Source organism: Coffea arabica, chromosome 8e (genome assembly GCF_036785885.1).
Source record: "Coffea arabica cultivar ET-39 chromosome 8e, Coffea Arabica ET-39 HiFi, whole genome shotgun sequence".
In the NCBI taxonomy this organism is placed as follows: Eukaryota; Viridiplantae; Streptophyta; class Magnoliopsida; order Gentianales; family Rubiaceae; genus Coffea; species Coffea arabica.
Window position 1 is genome coordinate 44,106,104 of NC_092324.1, and position 16,294 is coordinate 44,122,397.

A 16,294-nucleotide genomic window follows, 5' to 3' on the forward strand; every position below is an offset into this window, starting at 1 on the left:
TGAACGTTTTGAACAAATTTCTTATTTTGTTCACTTGATTTTTTTTTTTTTACCCAATTCGATTTGATCATTTAGCCTAGCTTAGATGCCTCATCTTTCCCATTCGTCTAATGTCTGCCTTTATCTCACTGATTAAAAGGTCCCAGATTTAATACGATATCTTATCCAGAGACATTTTCATCTATTGTCTTCGTCCGGTTAAGCCATTTACATATAGAAATGTGTTAAATTTTGTATTATTTAATTAATAGTTATTAGATTTTAAGAAAATAAAAAAGAATAAAAATGTGATGTTATGAAGGAGAAAAAAATAATATGATAAAAAGTGAAACAGAAAGTAGTACAAAAGATCCGTCGTGCGTATCAATGAAATTGAATAAAATGGGCAAAATGAGGCGTTTACTATTATTGCATAACCTTTTTGAGCACCCCCAACAAAATAGGAATAAAAAATAAAAAAGATTAGTACATACAGACTGATTATGCAGGTGATGATGCATATCATTATCATGTAATTTAATACTAAATGATTTTTTTTTATGACCACCTTAACTTGATCGGGCAATGTATGGATGTGCTAGCAAGGGATCATATGGCTTTATTGTGCAATTGATTCCTGCCTTCTACCCCCTTTATGTCGTCCACATTGTGACTAAGATTTCATATGATTGCAAAATCAACATTCAACATTGCAAAATCAATATTATTGAAACATAAGATTTATTGTAGAATGCAGGAGTAAAAAGATGTTCAAGCAGAATTGAGCCAATTGACCATCTTTCAAAACATCCAGCTCCTAGAAAGAAAGCCAAAGGTGTCTTCTTTATCTGCTCACACAACTGGCAACTTCAGCTCGGAGATTCAAACCAACAAACAGCTGCAAATCCAGATTTTATGCATTAATACCTGCAAGAAGACATCGGGTGTGTTTGGATTAAGAAGATTTGAAGTAAAATAATTTACTTCACAAATTCCAACCACTTTTTTATCCTCCCAATCATCTTTTTATTTCATATATATCACGTTACAAAAACTGTTATAGTAATTATCTCAAACAAATCATCCAAATAAACTCTTATCCAAACAAACTCATCATTTTCCACGCTAGTGAGCACAACACATAACATTTTTTTTTTTTTTTTGGCTAAAATAGATTGTGAATAGTAGAACTGAGTTAGCTTGCAAGACTGGTCAAGAAAAAAAAATCGTTTATCTAAAAGAAAATTTGAACCACAATTTGTGACTATTAAATTCTCACGTATATCTGTAGCTATTAAACTTCAAGATTTGCTTGATGTAACCTGACACCAAGAAAAACATCCTTAATGAGATGTAATTTGCGGACAACTTCATCCATGTGCATCCGATCATTTGGCAATCTTTGTGAGCATTTGAGGCCGAGTTTTAACAGGGAAATAATACACTCCGTCTCTCTTCCACCATTGATATTTTCCCTTCCAGGAGTCATTCTTCTGTTTCCATCTCCTGCTTTAGAAAGAATCAAGGGATCCACGATCTCACAAACTTGTTCAGACAGATCCCTATTAACATAGTTATGTATATCTAGTTCATCCATAAACATATCATCTGTTGGCCTCCTCCTAGTGATCATCTCTAGCAAAAGAATACCACAGCTATAGACATCTCCTAGAGTTGATGCAACAAGACCCATTCCGTACTCTGAATTTTTGCTTTTAGATATATTATGTTACTTTGTACAAGAAAAACTTAAGAAAATAGAGAAAATTATCTAAGGATGATAAACTGAATCAATTGTTTAGATTGGGGTAGATTAAGCATAGCTACAAAGTACTGGTTCATAAATGAGACTTAGTTGAAATTGTTAGAAGGTGAATCACTACAAGCCTCGGCTCAATTGCTCATTGTCCCCTTAAAATTGTTTTATCAATAAGTAACTCCAATACATAATATATCATCCAAGAATATGACAAAAATCATTTGCAATTTTTTTTACTTTAAGTACACAAATTTATTTGCTATTTCTCATCTTCTTTTTGTTTTTTGCTTGCTTTTTAAAAAAAATTTTCTTCTCCTTATGGACATGCCACCTTTTCTTTGCCATTTGTTTCAATGATATGTAATTATGTATATTTTTTCTTGTTATTATTTAATATTAGTCTCAATTTGCATATTAAAGTAGGTGACTGAAAATTGTGGTATGTTATTTCAAATTATGCTTTAACATAAAAGCTCTGTGTATATTTTCAGTGTTATCACATAGAAAAATGATATCAAACAAATCATAGAACTTGGATGAAAGAGTTTCAAAATTTTTTTTCTTAAATTTATGAAGAGGAATCTAACAAAACGGAATGTACCAGTACAGCTAATTTGATGAAGGAGTGGGTTGGGTGAACGAGAAAATGTAAGTGAGAGATTCTGGGTTTAAAAAAAAAAACCTATAATTTGAGAGTTTGATTAGTCTGCGCACAATTAAGTAAAATTTATATTACCTGGGGCTGCGCGGCCGATTGTTCCTTTTATAGCTATTATACTGCTGGTTCCTTGCTCGGAAGATCTGTTGATGGGTTTTGGGAGAAGCCTTGCCAATCCAAAATCACCCACACGTGCAACAAGATCATTTTCAAGAAGAATGTTACTTGGTTTTAGATCACAGTGAACAATCTCAGCTTCGCAGTGGTTGTGAAGGTACTGCAAAGCTGAAGCTACATCAATTGCAATGTTCAGCTTCTGAGAAAGATTGAGACTTCTTGAGCTTGTTGCCTGATCAGTTGTCTTTCTCTTTCTCTGACAGGTGCCGAACCTGTACAATAATTAATACCTACTCGAGAAAAATACAGATTTTGTATATAGCGGTGAGTAGGGTCGAATCCACAGGGACTGGGGATAATTTGTTTCTTCTAGAGTCCAAAGTATGGGGGGTTTTGGATTAAATGCTAACTAAATAAATTAACTGCAGAAAATAATTAATTAAAAGAAATGATTGGGGAAACTCTAGCCAAGGGTACACATCAGAAATGGTTCATACACTAATCATTGATGCAGAAATAATTCCAACATTTATTAATAGATTAGTTATAGTTGTCATGCACGCGATAAACAACCAACCCTTCCTTAATTTCTCGATAGCTAAGGTACGACCGTTAGCTATTTCTCTAATTCAAAAATAACCCTAGGTACGACCGTAGGATTTAATTTTTAGATTGCATTAATAATTAGAAAGGCCCAATCCTAACCAACAAACACGCTACGAGGGTTTGTTTAAATTAGATCATATGCTCCTCTGACATAAACCCAATTACGCCAGTTGCTACTGAGGTAGAGATAACGAACAATTACGGATTCAATTACCCCTATTTAGCAAAAATAGCCTATATGAATAATTAATTATTGCGCACTAATCAATCATACACAAGGCCATAGCAATTAAAATCAAGGAACATATAAATACCAATAAATGAAGAAAATAATTAAAACAGATTCGATCTCACAGTAATTGTCGAACCAAATCGTCAGTTGCCCCCTTGACTAGAAAAGCTTAACCACGCCTCATGAGAAAATCTAGAGCCCTAGATATCAGAGGCCAGTCCAAAGAAAGAAAACTAGAACTAAACTAAAAAACTAAAACTAAAGCCCTAGATATCTTTTGCTTTTGTACGTTGTCCCCTTTTAAAGCAACAAAAGAAAGATGACTAAAAGCTATCTAGGTGGTCCCCATACATGTGGACAAAGCCTCCCAAGTACTTCTTGTTCCAAGTCTCTCTACGTTGCTTTCTTTGAAGCCCAAATGACCAAATGCCTTTCACTAGCTTGTGGTCCCCCACCAATTCAAGGGCCCAAGGATTGAAACCTTTAGAAGTCTCCATATTTTTCACAAAGTCCCTCCTTTTTGGTAGTTTTCTGCTTCATTCCTGAAATTGATTCCAAATACCAAATATGAGTAAATATCAGCAATTAACACAATATTTGTCAGGGATAGAAGGGAAAATTAATAATAAAAATACTAACAAATTATACCCTATCAATTCCCCCCACACCTGAATCATGCTTGCCCTCAAGCATGGGAACAGTAAACAGATACCGAAATTTGATAACGGCTGTTGCTCTATCTACCATATTGCCAAGATATCAAGAAAAATATATATCAAGCATCAGTGATCAAGATCCAAGAAACATCACTCCGGTTAGCTTCTAAACCACAAGATCCTCTAATTTCATGTTAACTAATCTAAGAAGAAGGAATGACGCATAACATTTATCAGCAAATGGTCCAACTATTAACCATAATCTCAACATTAAATCCATAAATAGGCAAGCTGACTTTTATTATACACTAACACAACTTTCTTTTTTTTCTTTTTTTTTTTACATTTTTCTACTTTTCTCTCTCTTTTTTTTTTTATTCTCTTTTTTTCAATAGTAACAAGACTTAGTCGCTAGCCATTAGAGCCTTTTGACGCGAACTCCAACATTGGCCAGATGAAGGAGCCCGGTTACTCAGCTTCTATCGCCACGTGACCACGTACTCATAGGAACTACTACCTTTTGACGCGAGAATCAACACTTGTAGGTGCAGATCCCCGGTTACTCAGTAGTAACTAATAGCGGAGTACAGTCAAGTTTATTCATAGCTAAAAATCACAAAAACTCAATATAACACAAGAACCAAAAGAAAACTTGCATCAGCTAACCTCATTTTCAAACATGGAGAACTAAAGTTAATAACCGGACCAATTCACATGAAAATGCCAATAATCATTCCCTATGCCTAGGAAAGTTAACCAAAAATTATAAGAGTAAAACAATCATTGATATTCACCCAAGAGATGTTTTTGGATTACCACATTAACTTGGTACCCCTTTATTATTAAAACTTGGCAAAAGTAGAAATAAAAGCAATAATCCAACATCAAACCTTGGCATGCACTTACGAGCCAATCACTAAAAAGAAGAAAAAATGAACGAGAGGTGGACAAATAACAAACTAAAAATAAAAAACTAGTATAGCTGTCCCCCCCACACCTAGATTCTACATTGTCCTCAATGGAGGAATTAAAGCAATTAAAGTGAAGAGGACAACGAAACTTCCCTCTTTGAGTGGCAACGAGGTAGGCGGGGACGGTGGAGGAAACCAATGTGGTGGAAGTACGCGCCCAAGTTCTGAGACATCATACTCAATTCAACCAGCAAATGCAAAACTCTTTCCCGCGAACGTGACGCGGGCACGTCAAGAGAGCAAGAGAGCTCCCAGAAGTTTCTGGTCGTGAGCTTCCTGCACATCACCACGCGGGCGCGTCATGAGGGCAAGAGAGCTCCCAGAAGTTTCTGATCGTGAGCTTCATGCACGTCACCACGCGGGCGCGTCATGACTGAAGGGCACCTATAAATCAGCAAAAACGAAAATTGAAACCCAAAATCAGTCGAATTCAAGGAGAGCACATATAAACTGCCACACGAAAATGAACAAACAATTAAAAGGAACAATTGGGTTGCCTCCCAAGGAGCGCCTTTCTTTAATGTCTTTGGCTAGACATTATCATGTTTTGCTCATGGAGAATAAAATCTTGTGGCTCGTCTTACTGCTTCATCCTCTATATAGTCCTGATAACCCTCATAAATAGAATAATCCTTGAGCATACGAGCTACGGGCTTCCATGGACTAGTGAATGGCGCTAAACAAGTCAACAATGATCTGCATTCTCCACTCACTTCTCCATCACTCGCATTCTTCGGTTCAAGATATTTTTCCATTGCCACTCTTAACTTATTCCTGTCATGAAATTTCAAATTTTCTGGTATAATAAAATCAATTTCAGTAACAGGAATTGAAGAATAGGAGTCAGGAAAATATTGATTAAGGAGTGGAGAAGATGTCACCGCATTTGGAGATTGTTCACTGGATTCATTCACTTGAATGGGTTGCGGTTGGGGTTCCATTTCTTCCTTTTCGGCTTCTTTTTCAACTGCATCTGTAGATCTCTCATTTTGACACTCTTGCATCTCCTCATCACTAGTCAAGCAAATTGCACTCTCATTTTCTTCTAGATCAACAATGGTTTTCGAGGGCAATTCTTCCATTTGAGAAGCCCATCGATTCATTCTGGATGTTAATAGGCATAGTTGATCTGCCAGATAACTCATTGCATCTTTCGTCATCTCATTCCTCATTTGTGTCTCCTGTTGGAATTTGTATGTATTAATAAATAATTCACCCAATTCCTGAAAAGACATACCTGACATGGATGATGGTTGTTGAGACTCTTGCTGTTGAAAATCCATTGGCCCTGTTGTATAATCATAACTGGAGTTATCCCACCATCCTTGATCATACCCGTTTGGATTAGGGTTATACCACGTTTGAGACCAGGGTGAAAAATCTCCATAATTTTTGAGTGGGACACTCAGATTATCCTGATATTCGGGGCACATACCGGTTGAATGATCCCTGGCATAACAAATTTTACAGGTTGCAGCAGCCATTCTTTTTCTAATAGATTTTAGTGCCTCTGCATATGCAAACTCAGGAAAAAAACAAATCTCATCGCCTTGCCCGGAAATAAAATCCAATACATCACCAAAATACGGAGTGTTAGAAGCCATAAACTATATCAAAAAAAAATAAGAAAAAAAAAATAAATAAAAAAATGAAAACAAAATGAATTCAAAAGGAAACAAATTAATCTGACACCAGTCCCCGGCAACGGCGCCAAAAATTGACAGGTGCCGAACCTGTACAATAATAAATACCTACTCGAGAAAAATACAGATTTTGTATATAGCGGTGAGTAGGGTCGAATCCACAGGGATTGGGGATAATTTGTTTCTTCTAGAGTCCAAAGTATGGGGGGTTTTGGATTAAATGCTAACTAAATAAATTAACTGCAGAAAATAATTAATTAAAAGAAATGATTGGGGAAACTCTAGCCAAGGGTACACATCAGAAATGGTTCATACACTGATCATTGATGCAGAAATAATTCCAACATTTATTAATAGATTAGTTATAGTTGTCATGCACGCGATAAACAACCAACCCTTCCTTAATTTCTCGATAGCTAAGGTACGACCGTTAGCTATTTCTCTAATTCAAAAATAACCCTAGGTACGACCGTAGGATTTAATTTCTAGATTGCATTAATAATTAGAAAGGCCCAATCCTAACCAACAAACACGCTACGAGGGTTTGTTTAAATTAGATCATATGCTCCCCTGACATAAACCCAATTACGCCAGTTGCTACTGAGGTAGAGATAACGAACAATTACGGATTCAATTACCCCTATTTAGCAAAAATAGCCTATATGAATAATTAATTATTGCGCACTAATCAATCATACACAAGGCCATAGCAATTAAAATCAAGGAACATATAAATACCAATAAATGAAGAAAATAATTAAAACAGATTCGATCTCACAGTATATTACCTCCAAATTTATCACAACTACACATACCGGTAGTCCATGTCCTCCACACCAAAATCCAAATAAATGAGAAACCACCCCATCCAGCTCATTCTTGTCCAATAATTCCTTCATAGCATCTAAAAGCACAATCTGGACACATGTTTGCACCAACCTAAACACCCTATCCTCCACCTCCATTCGTTTCCCTTCCGTCCTCAATGTGATTGCCATCCCTGAATCATCTTCTGAATCATACCCAGCTGTTTCTCAATATTCCCTCACAACACATCAAAAACCTCTGCATTTTCCAAAATTGTTTGCAAAATTTTGGTGAGACCAGAGCACTGAGTCGAAGTGGCCACCTTTGGCTACAATTGTTTGCCAAATTGATCCGGCAAGCTCCGGGCTTCGGACTCTGAGACTACGTAAAGTCGCCCGAAATGGCTCGAATTGGGCTAAAAAGAGATGGTTTGCTGTGAGTTTACAGAGGAACTCTGTTTCTTTGTCTTCCATGGATAATCTATGGAGAGATTAACAGGTATTGATGCATACATACAGCTTCGGTAAATGTCTGGGTTTCCGTCCAAAAAGGACCGCCGGAGGGGAGTTGAGATCGGTTAATATATAGTTGAAGAAATATGAGGGGGAGAGTTGGATGCTGGGATTATTATACTAGCAAAGATGAGTTAAGCTGGGGATGCAGGAAAGCAAGAACGAAGGGGAGCAAGAAGGGTTAATTTCATTTTGCACCCTTTAAACTTCAATTTTAGAAATGAAACACTCTACTCCCTGAATTATAAATTTCGTCCCATTTCAATGCAATTCTTAGACGGAACGCGAAAGAAAACTGATACTACTAGAATAATAATTATCACATTCCGTTAACCTATGAGTGGAACTGAAATGAAACAAAATTTTTTGGGGATAAAAATGTAAATTCATGAGACCCAAAAGAACAAAAAAAAATCCTCTCAATCCAATGATGATTCTTTTGTTGTACCTTCGTCTGCTCGTTCTTGTTCGTCTTAATTTAATGATCCCTTCTCCTTGTTCTACTCCTCACCAGCCCCCCCAATAATCTAACTCTCTCACCTTTCCAACTCAATTTTTAATCTCCAAAAATGTAAGAACAAAGGAAGAAAAAGAAAATTTGTTTGATTTTTAATGGTTTTTAAGGGTTTATGAATTGACATTTATGTCCCAATACATCTGGTTAATTTTACTTAACGGAATTATTTTGTTAATTTTGAGCATTCCATGAAGTATGTTAAAATTTTGAGCATTCTGTTAAAGTGATAAGTACAATTGATCCTCACATTTTATCCCCTTATGTTGTTCTCATGGTAACTGAAATTTCATATAGAAAATGGGAGCAAGACTATGCATTGTCAGTATAATGTATTGTATTTTATGCAAGCACAAGATCCAAGCACAATATGGAAGCATTAAGATGTTCAAGCAGAATTGAACCAAGAACATCTAATTCTTATAAAGAAAGACTATAGGAATATGTTTGAATCATCCATTTATTTTTATTTTCAAATAAAAAGCCAAAGGTGTCTTTTTCATTAGCTCACCCCATTAACAACTTCAGCTTGGAGATTCGGACCTGTAACCAGCTGCAAATCAAGATTTCATGCATTAGTATGAGAAGCCATCTTTTTCCATGCTTGTAAGCACAACACATAGATTTTGCCTTTCTTTTTTTTTTTTTGGGTTTGGATTGGAATAGATTTTGACTGGTAGAACGAGTTAGCTTGCAAGCCTAGGTCAAGAATAAAATTCTTTACCTAATATAGAAAAAATGGACTTCAACTTGGGGGCTGTGTTAAATTCTTGTGTATACCTGTAGATATTAAGCTTCAAGATTTTCTTGATGCACCCTGACACCAAGGAAAACATCCTTAATGAGATGTAATTTTCTGACTACTTCATTCATATGCATCCTATCATTTGGTAATCTTGCAGAGCACATAAGTCCAATTTTCAGCAGGGAAATAATGCACTCCATCTCTTTCCCACCATTGCTATTTTTCCCTCCAGGAGTCATATTTCTGTTTTCATCTCCTTCAAGAAAAAGCAACGGGTCCGCTATCTCAGAAACTCGTTCATGCAAAGCCCCATTAACATAGTTATGTAGATCAAGATCACCCACGAATGTATCATCTGTTGGCCTCCTTCCTGTAATCATCTCTAACAAAAGAATACCGTAGCTGTAGACATCCCCCTGAGTTGATGCCGCAAGACCCATTCCATACTCTGAGATTTTGTTTCGAGACATATTATTATTGGGTAGTAAAAGAAAAACTATATAAAAGAAATAATTGATTAAAATTAATCAAATGTTAGATTGGGGCATAATGGACCTCCTTTTAGAACAAAATGACTTTAATTCAAATTAGCTACTATGCATCGGTGATTAGAGATCTCATAGTAATTATAATAAAAAAATTAAAAAGAATTAAATGTCCCAAAGTTCTATATTTCTGCGCACAATTAAGTAAATTCTTGACCATAAAAATTTGTGTTACCTGAGGCTGCGTAGTCGATTGTTCCTTTTATAGCAATAGTACTGCTGCCTTCTTGCTCGGAAGATCTGTTGACGGGTTTCGGGAGAAGCCTTGCCAATCCAAAATCTACCACATGAGCAACAAGATCATTGTCAAGAAAAATGTTACTTGGTTTTAGATCACAGTGAACAATCTCAGCTTCGCAGTGGTTCTGAAGAAACTGCAATGCAGAAGCCACATCAATTGCAATGTTCAGCTTCTGAGAAAGATTAAGACTTCTTGAGCTTGTTGCCTGATCAGTTGTCTCTGAAGGATGCAGCCACAAGTCCAGATTTCCATTTTCCATCAACTCATAGACTAGAGCTTTGAATTCATCACCCTTGGAATCAATACTGGAGCAATAACGCACGACAGAAACGAGGTTTCTATGGCGAATATTTCTCAATGCTTTGCACTCCGCCTTAAAACTTTTCGAACCTCCATTCTTTCGAAGATCAAGAACTTTAACTGCTACAAGCTTGTTGCCATGTTTTTCTAGCCTTCCTTTGTAGACAGCTCCAAAATTTCCTGAACCAATTAAGTTTTCTGGAGAAAATCCAGAAGTTGCACGAAGAAGTTCATGGTAAGAAATTCGCAAGAGCTTATTGACTCTTGTAGGCATGCTAGAGAATCCTGTCACCATTCTTCTTTCTCTTTTTCGATGTACCAAGAAATATAACAACAATGCACCGAGAACCAGAAGCGTTGCTGGTAAAACAATGGACAGCAATATGACAACCTTCAGCTTTCCTCTGTTTTTCCCCTTGATCACTGGGCAAGGTGGGAACTCCAATTCTGGAATGCCTCCACAGAGTTTGTTAGGGCTGGCCCAGGAAATAGACAAACTAAAGTTAGCACAAATTAGGCGGTATAACCGACCATATAATAGATAGGCGGTAGATACCAGTCATATAATAATTAGGCGGTAAAACCGACCATATAAAGACGGATAACAAAGCAAATAAAAGACACAGAAGATTTACGTGGTTCGGTCAAATTGACCTACGTCCACGGACGAGGGAGGAGCAATATTTCTACTATGAAAAAGAAATACAAAAGACCGTAGGAAAGTGGTTCCTAGACCAATAGGCACTTACAAAAGAGTTTAGAAAATATTCCTAAACTCAAAACAAGAGAGCCTAAAATATTTGACTGAATGGGCTAAATGACTCAAGAAACTAATAGCCCATATTACTCTCTTGAGTGGTGCAATTAATTCCTTCATAAATCCCTTCTATTTATAGGCTCTCCAATGAAGCCTTCCTGCTGTCTGCTGCGATGTGGGATGAAAGGAAGAAAACTTCCTTACGTAGCATCTGATGTGGGACGAAGAATTTTGCCACACAAGGTCAAACCTTGCGGCACAACAGAGTTTGTTGTTGCCAGTCAATGATATTTGACTTGCAATACTGAAGACTCCAGTGTTCGGTATCTCACCCTCGATGTCGTTATAGGAAAGGTTTAAGTACCTCAAAAATTGAAGCTTCTCAAGTTCTTTGGGTATTAGACCAGTCAAGTTATTACTTGAAAGGTCTAATTGTTGGATGCTCTTCAAAGAAGCCAAATTTGGTGGAATTGTTCCTTGGAAAAAATTGGCATCCATATAAAGATTCTCCAGATCTGAACAGTCAGCAAGTGAGATGGGTATAGCTCCAGCAAGTTGGTTGTGGGAAACCGAGAAATTCACCATATGTACAAGCTTTCCAACTTCAGGAGGCAGAGAACCAGTGAAAGAATTTTCACTTAATCCCATAGCAATCAGTGATGAGTGCGTCTCCAGAAAATGTGGTGATATAAATCCAGTGAAGTTGTTTTGAGATATATCCAGAATTTGCAAATTTTGACAGTTCATAAGAACATTGTCAAATATATTGCCCCCTTCAAACTGGTTGGTCGACAAATACAGCTCGGATAGACCGGTGGCGTTGCATAGAGTAGAGACCATCTGTCCTGACAACTCATTTAGGCTTAGACTTAGAATTTGCAAATTTTGTAATTTGCCAAAATCTCTTGGAATGACCCCTGAAAGATAGTTTTCTTCAAGGCCAAGTCGAATTAGGTTGACAAAGTTTCCAAATCCTTGTGGAATGGTTCCTGACAGTTGATTTGTTCCCAGGTACAATTTAGTGAGTTGATTTGATAGATTGCCCATGACTTTAGGTATATTACCTCCAGAATTATTGTAACTCAATGAAAAAGCGCTTAGATCACTGCAGTTGGTCAATGATGCAATAAAATCTAAGTCTCCAGTTGAATTACCGCCGAAGAGGTTTACTTCAAGATTTAAAAATTGAAGATTTGTCAGATCTCCTAAATTAGTTGGAACTTGGCCTGCGAACTTATTGCTGGAAAGATCAAGTTCCTCAAGCCCAGAAGCATTGGTGATTGAAGTGGGAAAGTTTCCAGAGAAATTATCTCAAATAATCTGAAAAATCTGAAATGGAGAGCTTCCTTGAGTGTGGTACAACTTTTGTGCTCCCAAGTCAATCGTGAACAGTGTATCGCGCGTAGAGCTGCAAACGAGCCGAGTCGAGCTTTGAGCTAATCGAGCCGAGCCTCAACTAAATTTTACCAAGCTCGAGCTCGACGAGCCGGCAAATTTCGAGCTCGAGCTCGACTCGAATCAAGTCGAGCCGAGCTCGAGCTCGAGCTCGAGCTCAAAAAAAAATAAAAAATAATTATTTTATTTTTTAAAAAATAAATAAAATAATATTTTTTTCTTAATAAATAATAAAATATTAAGGATATATACATAATTTTACTCGAGCTAAAAAAAAAATAAAAAATAATTATTTTATTTTTAAAAAAATAAATAAAATAATATTTTTTTCTTAATAAATAATAAAATATTAAGGATATATACGTAATTTTACTATAAAAATAAAAAATAAAAAAATATATATATAATATACGTAATTTTATTATTAAATAAAAATAAAAAAAAAATATATATATATATATACCCAAGCTCGCGAGTCGGCTCGCGAGCTAACGAGCTTAATATTCTGAGCTCGAGCTCGAGCTCGAGTTTGACTCGAGCCGCTCGCGAGCAGCTCGATTCGTTTGCAGCCCTAATCGCGCGCGCGTTTCGCGCCCGTTTCCTCTGAGGTTTGTTTTGACTGTGCACTAAACCTCTAATACACATATATTCATGTAATTATCATTCACTCTTAATGACCTCAAAATAAGGTTCTAAAGTCCTTCAAATAAATCGCGCGCGTAAAACGCGTATTTCCCACTTATGCGCGATAAGGTGATTTTTTTGAGAAATTCTTATAACGATGGCATTTCTAACTAATACATGGATATTTAGGCATAAAAATACCTATTTTAAGACTAGGGTATAAATCTCCCATTATTCGGGCTCATGAACTCTCAAGTCAGTTACTATTCCTGAGCCTACGGGCACTATTCACACTTAACAACTTTCAAGACTTGAATTGCGAACTAATTGCCTTAAAATTACTCATGAGCTATAATGCTATAGAATTGGGTCCAATAGGGCTAGAAAATAATATTCGAAATAATTAAACAATTAACTAATTAAATAACCTCAGAATGGGAATTTAAAAGAAATAAATTGCGAGTCCTCACATTCCTGATCTAACATTTCTCCAACTTAATTATACCTTTTTATAGCCTCTACATATACTATATTTCAACTTAGGACTAATTCGCGCGTCGGTGCGCGAAAATTCAACTTAGGGCTTTGCCAAACGCGAACCGTCAATTAAATCTTAAAAATTCAAATAAATTGAATTGTAACATTTGAATGATTGAAAACAATATTATTTAAATATAAATACATATTATTGGATAATTTTAATATTTTGATTTAATTTTCCAGAGGATAATAAAATTTTTGAGGTCCTCACATGATTAATTTTAGTTAAAATGCTAAGTTAACCGAATTATTTTGTTAATTTTGAGCATTCCGTCGAGAATGGTATTTAAGCAGGATGGAATTTACCGTTTAAAGAGTAAAGTGTAGTTTAAGGATGAAAAAGATAGTCGAAGTAAAGAGTGCAAAGTAGAATTAACACAAGTAAAAGTTAAAATAACGGTGTTATTTCAAACAAGTTGAAAATGAGATTGTTTAATGAACAAATTATTATTGGCATATAAATAAGCAGGTTTTTAGATACTTACAAAGTTTGATATTTAAATGGGTTATTATAACTTTATCCCCTTAAACTATATCATTACTATCAGTTTATCCCCTAACGTTATCTTTTAATTACTTTACCCCTATAAGTAATTCAACTCAATATGTTAAGAAATTTTGGACAAAAATACCTTTTTATTTTATAGCATTACTACATTGTTATTATCACTTTATTCGTTTATATTATAGTGATACAATAACTTTAGTTCCTAACATTATTTTCTATGCATTTTACTTCATCGTTAATCTAACTAGTATGGTAAAAAAATTTTAAATATATTTACCCTTTTTATATATAATTAAAAATAAAAAAGTTGGAATGGTTATTCGTCTTCTTTTTTTTACTTTAAGTGATCGAAAAACATAAAAATAAAAGGGTTTTCTCAAATTTTTTTCACACTTATTAATACTAGGAAAAGAAAAAGAGATAGAAAAAAAGAAGAAGAAAGAAAATTAGATTTTGCAAAGAAAGAAAATAAAAAAAAGTCTAACATTATCGTATTACATTAAGGTTGTCGGGATTAGAATTTGGTAGTAAACAGAAATGTGAAATAATTTTAAAATAATAAAAGTATTTAATTCTTTCTTATTTGTAATTTTTAAAAAAAGAATTGAACTCTCTCCCCCTCCCCCTCCCCCTCCCCCTCTCCATCTTTCTATTCTTTTTTGATATTAATAAAATTGCCAAGAAAAAAGAAATTAATACTTTGATTTTTTTTTTCTTACTACTAAAAAGGAGAATAGCCACTATAAATTTTTTATTATTTTTATTATGCAAATAGGAAGGTATTTTCTACTAAAGTTTTTTAATTTGCTAAGTTGGTTTAATGGTAGGATAAATTGCCTAAAAAATAACTCTAGAGGTAAATTGATAATGAGACTATAGTTTATGGGGGTAAAGTGATAATAATTTTAAGGGTTAAACATGTCTAATTAACAAACTCTGTTAAGTTTGACCGTTAGTTTTGGAGGTAAAGTGACTAAAAAATAACGTTAAATGGGAAATTGATAGTGGCACCAAACGTTAAGGGGGCAAAATGATAATAAACCCTATTTAAATTCAAAGTCAGACAACTTGGCATACCTCTAAACTCGTAAATGTACACGTTAATAGTGTAGAAAAGATTAAATACTTAATGATATTATACCTTCATGTAAGTTGGTATTTCACTTTGCTTCATTAACTAATTTTGTCAAAACATTCCCTCAAAAAAGAAAAGGAAAGTTTTGTCAAAACATTGCAGTTTGCCCCCTATACACTTTTTTGCTTTTCCTTTTTCCCTGCTAATGGAGTCTCTTATTACTATGATGGCAGAATGTTCCCAATTGATACCTTACCCAATTTGTGCTTCTCCCAAATTTTGACCCTAAGTTGGGCTGCCAGAGCCAGAGGACGCGACTTGCACATGGATAAATTATTCACTCAAAAATCCTTTTCCCTTCTGATTTTTTTTTTCTTGGCAGTTTCTCCAATTATTTAACATTTTATCTTTTTTTTTAATTTCTCCTTCCTCTTCACTTCCTTCTTTAACTTTTCTTTCAACCCGATATTGCCTAGGTTACTTACTAGGCCCTACTAACATTTTACGTTCAAAATCATCAAGATATGGCATAAAAGTATGAGCCCCACCATGACTAGATCCATAGCTTTAAGAGGCAAGGTGACTTAATTGAGCAATAGATGGATATGGTAATAAGGGAACATATGAATTTATTGTACAATTGATCCTCTCCTTTTATCCCCTTATGTTGTTCTCATTGTAACTGAAATTTCATATAGTAGCAAAATCAAAATTCAAAGAAAGTGGGAGCAAGACTATGCATTGTAAGTATAATGTATTGCATATTATTTAAGCACTAGATCCAAGCATAATATGGAAGCATTAAGATGTTCAAGCAGAACTGAGCCAATTGACTGCCTCCAAGATCACCTAATTCTAAGACTATAGGAATATGTTTGAATCATCCATTTATATTTTTATTTTCAAATAAAAAGCCAAAGGTGTCTTCTTCATTAGCTCACCCCATTAACAACTTCAGCTTGGAGATTCAGACCTGTAAGTAGCTGCAAATCAAGAATTCATGCATAAGTATGAGAAGCCATCTTTTTCCATGCTTGTAAGCACAACACATAGCTTTTGCCTTTTTTTTTTTTTGGTTTGGACTGGAATAGATTTTGACTGGTAGAACGA

General features: G+C 35.2%; 1 protein-coding gene and 1 long non-coding RNA gene across 2 annotated transcripts; both read right to left on the bottom strand.

Annotated features, from left to right (window-relative positions):
- Window positions 1-1,273: 1,273 nt before the first annotated feature.
- LOC113704843 (receptor kinase-like protein Xa21) lies at window positions 1,274-7,619 on the bottom strand. The gene is made up of 3 exons (XM_027226714.1): window positions 7,437-7,619; window positions 2,475-2,769; window positions 1,274-1,680 (listed from the first exon to the last, which is right to left on the bottom strand). Exons 1-3 carry the CDS (start codon window positions 7,617-7,619, stop codon window positions 1,274-1,276), a joined length of 885 nt encoding a protein of 294 aa, XP_027082515.1.
- A 1,233-nt stretch (window positions 7,620-8,852) lies between these two features.
- Window positions 8,853-9,638, bottom strand: LOC140012550 (uncharacterized). Its single transcript, XR_011819734.1, has 2 exons — window positions 9,179-9,638; window positions 8,853-9,007 (listed from the first exon to the last, which is right to left on the bottom strand). It is a non-coding gene; the product is annotated as an uncharacterized lncRNA (long non-coding RNA).
- Between the last annotated feature and the right edge of the window lie 6,656 nt (window positions 9,639-16,294).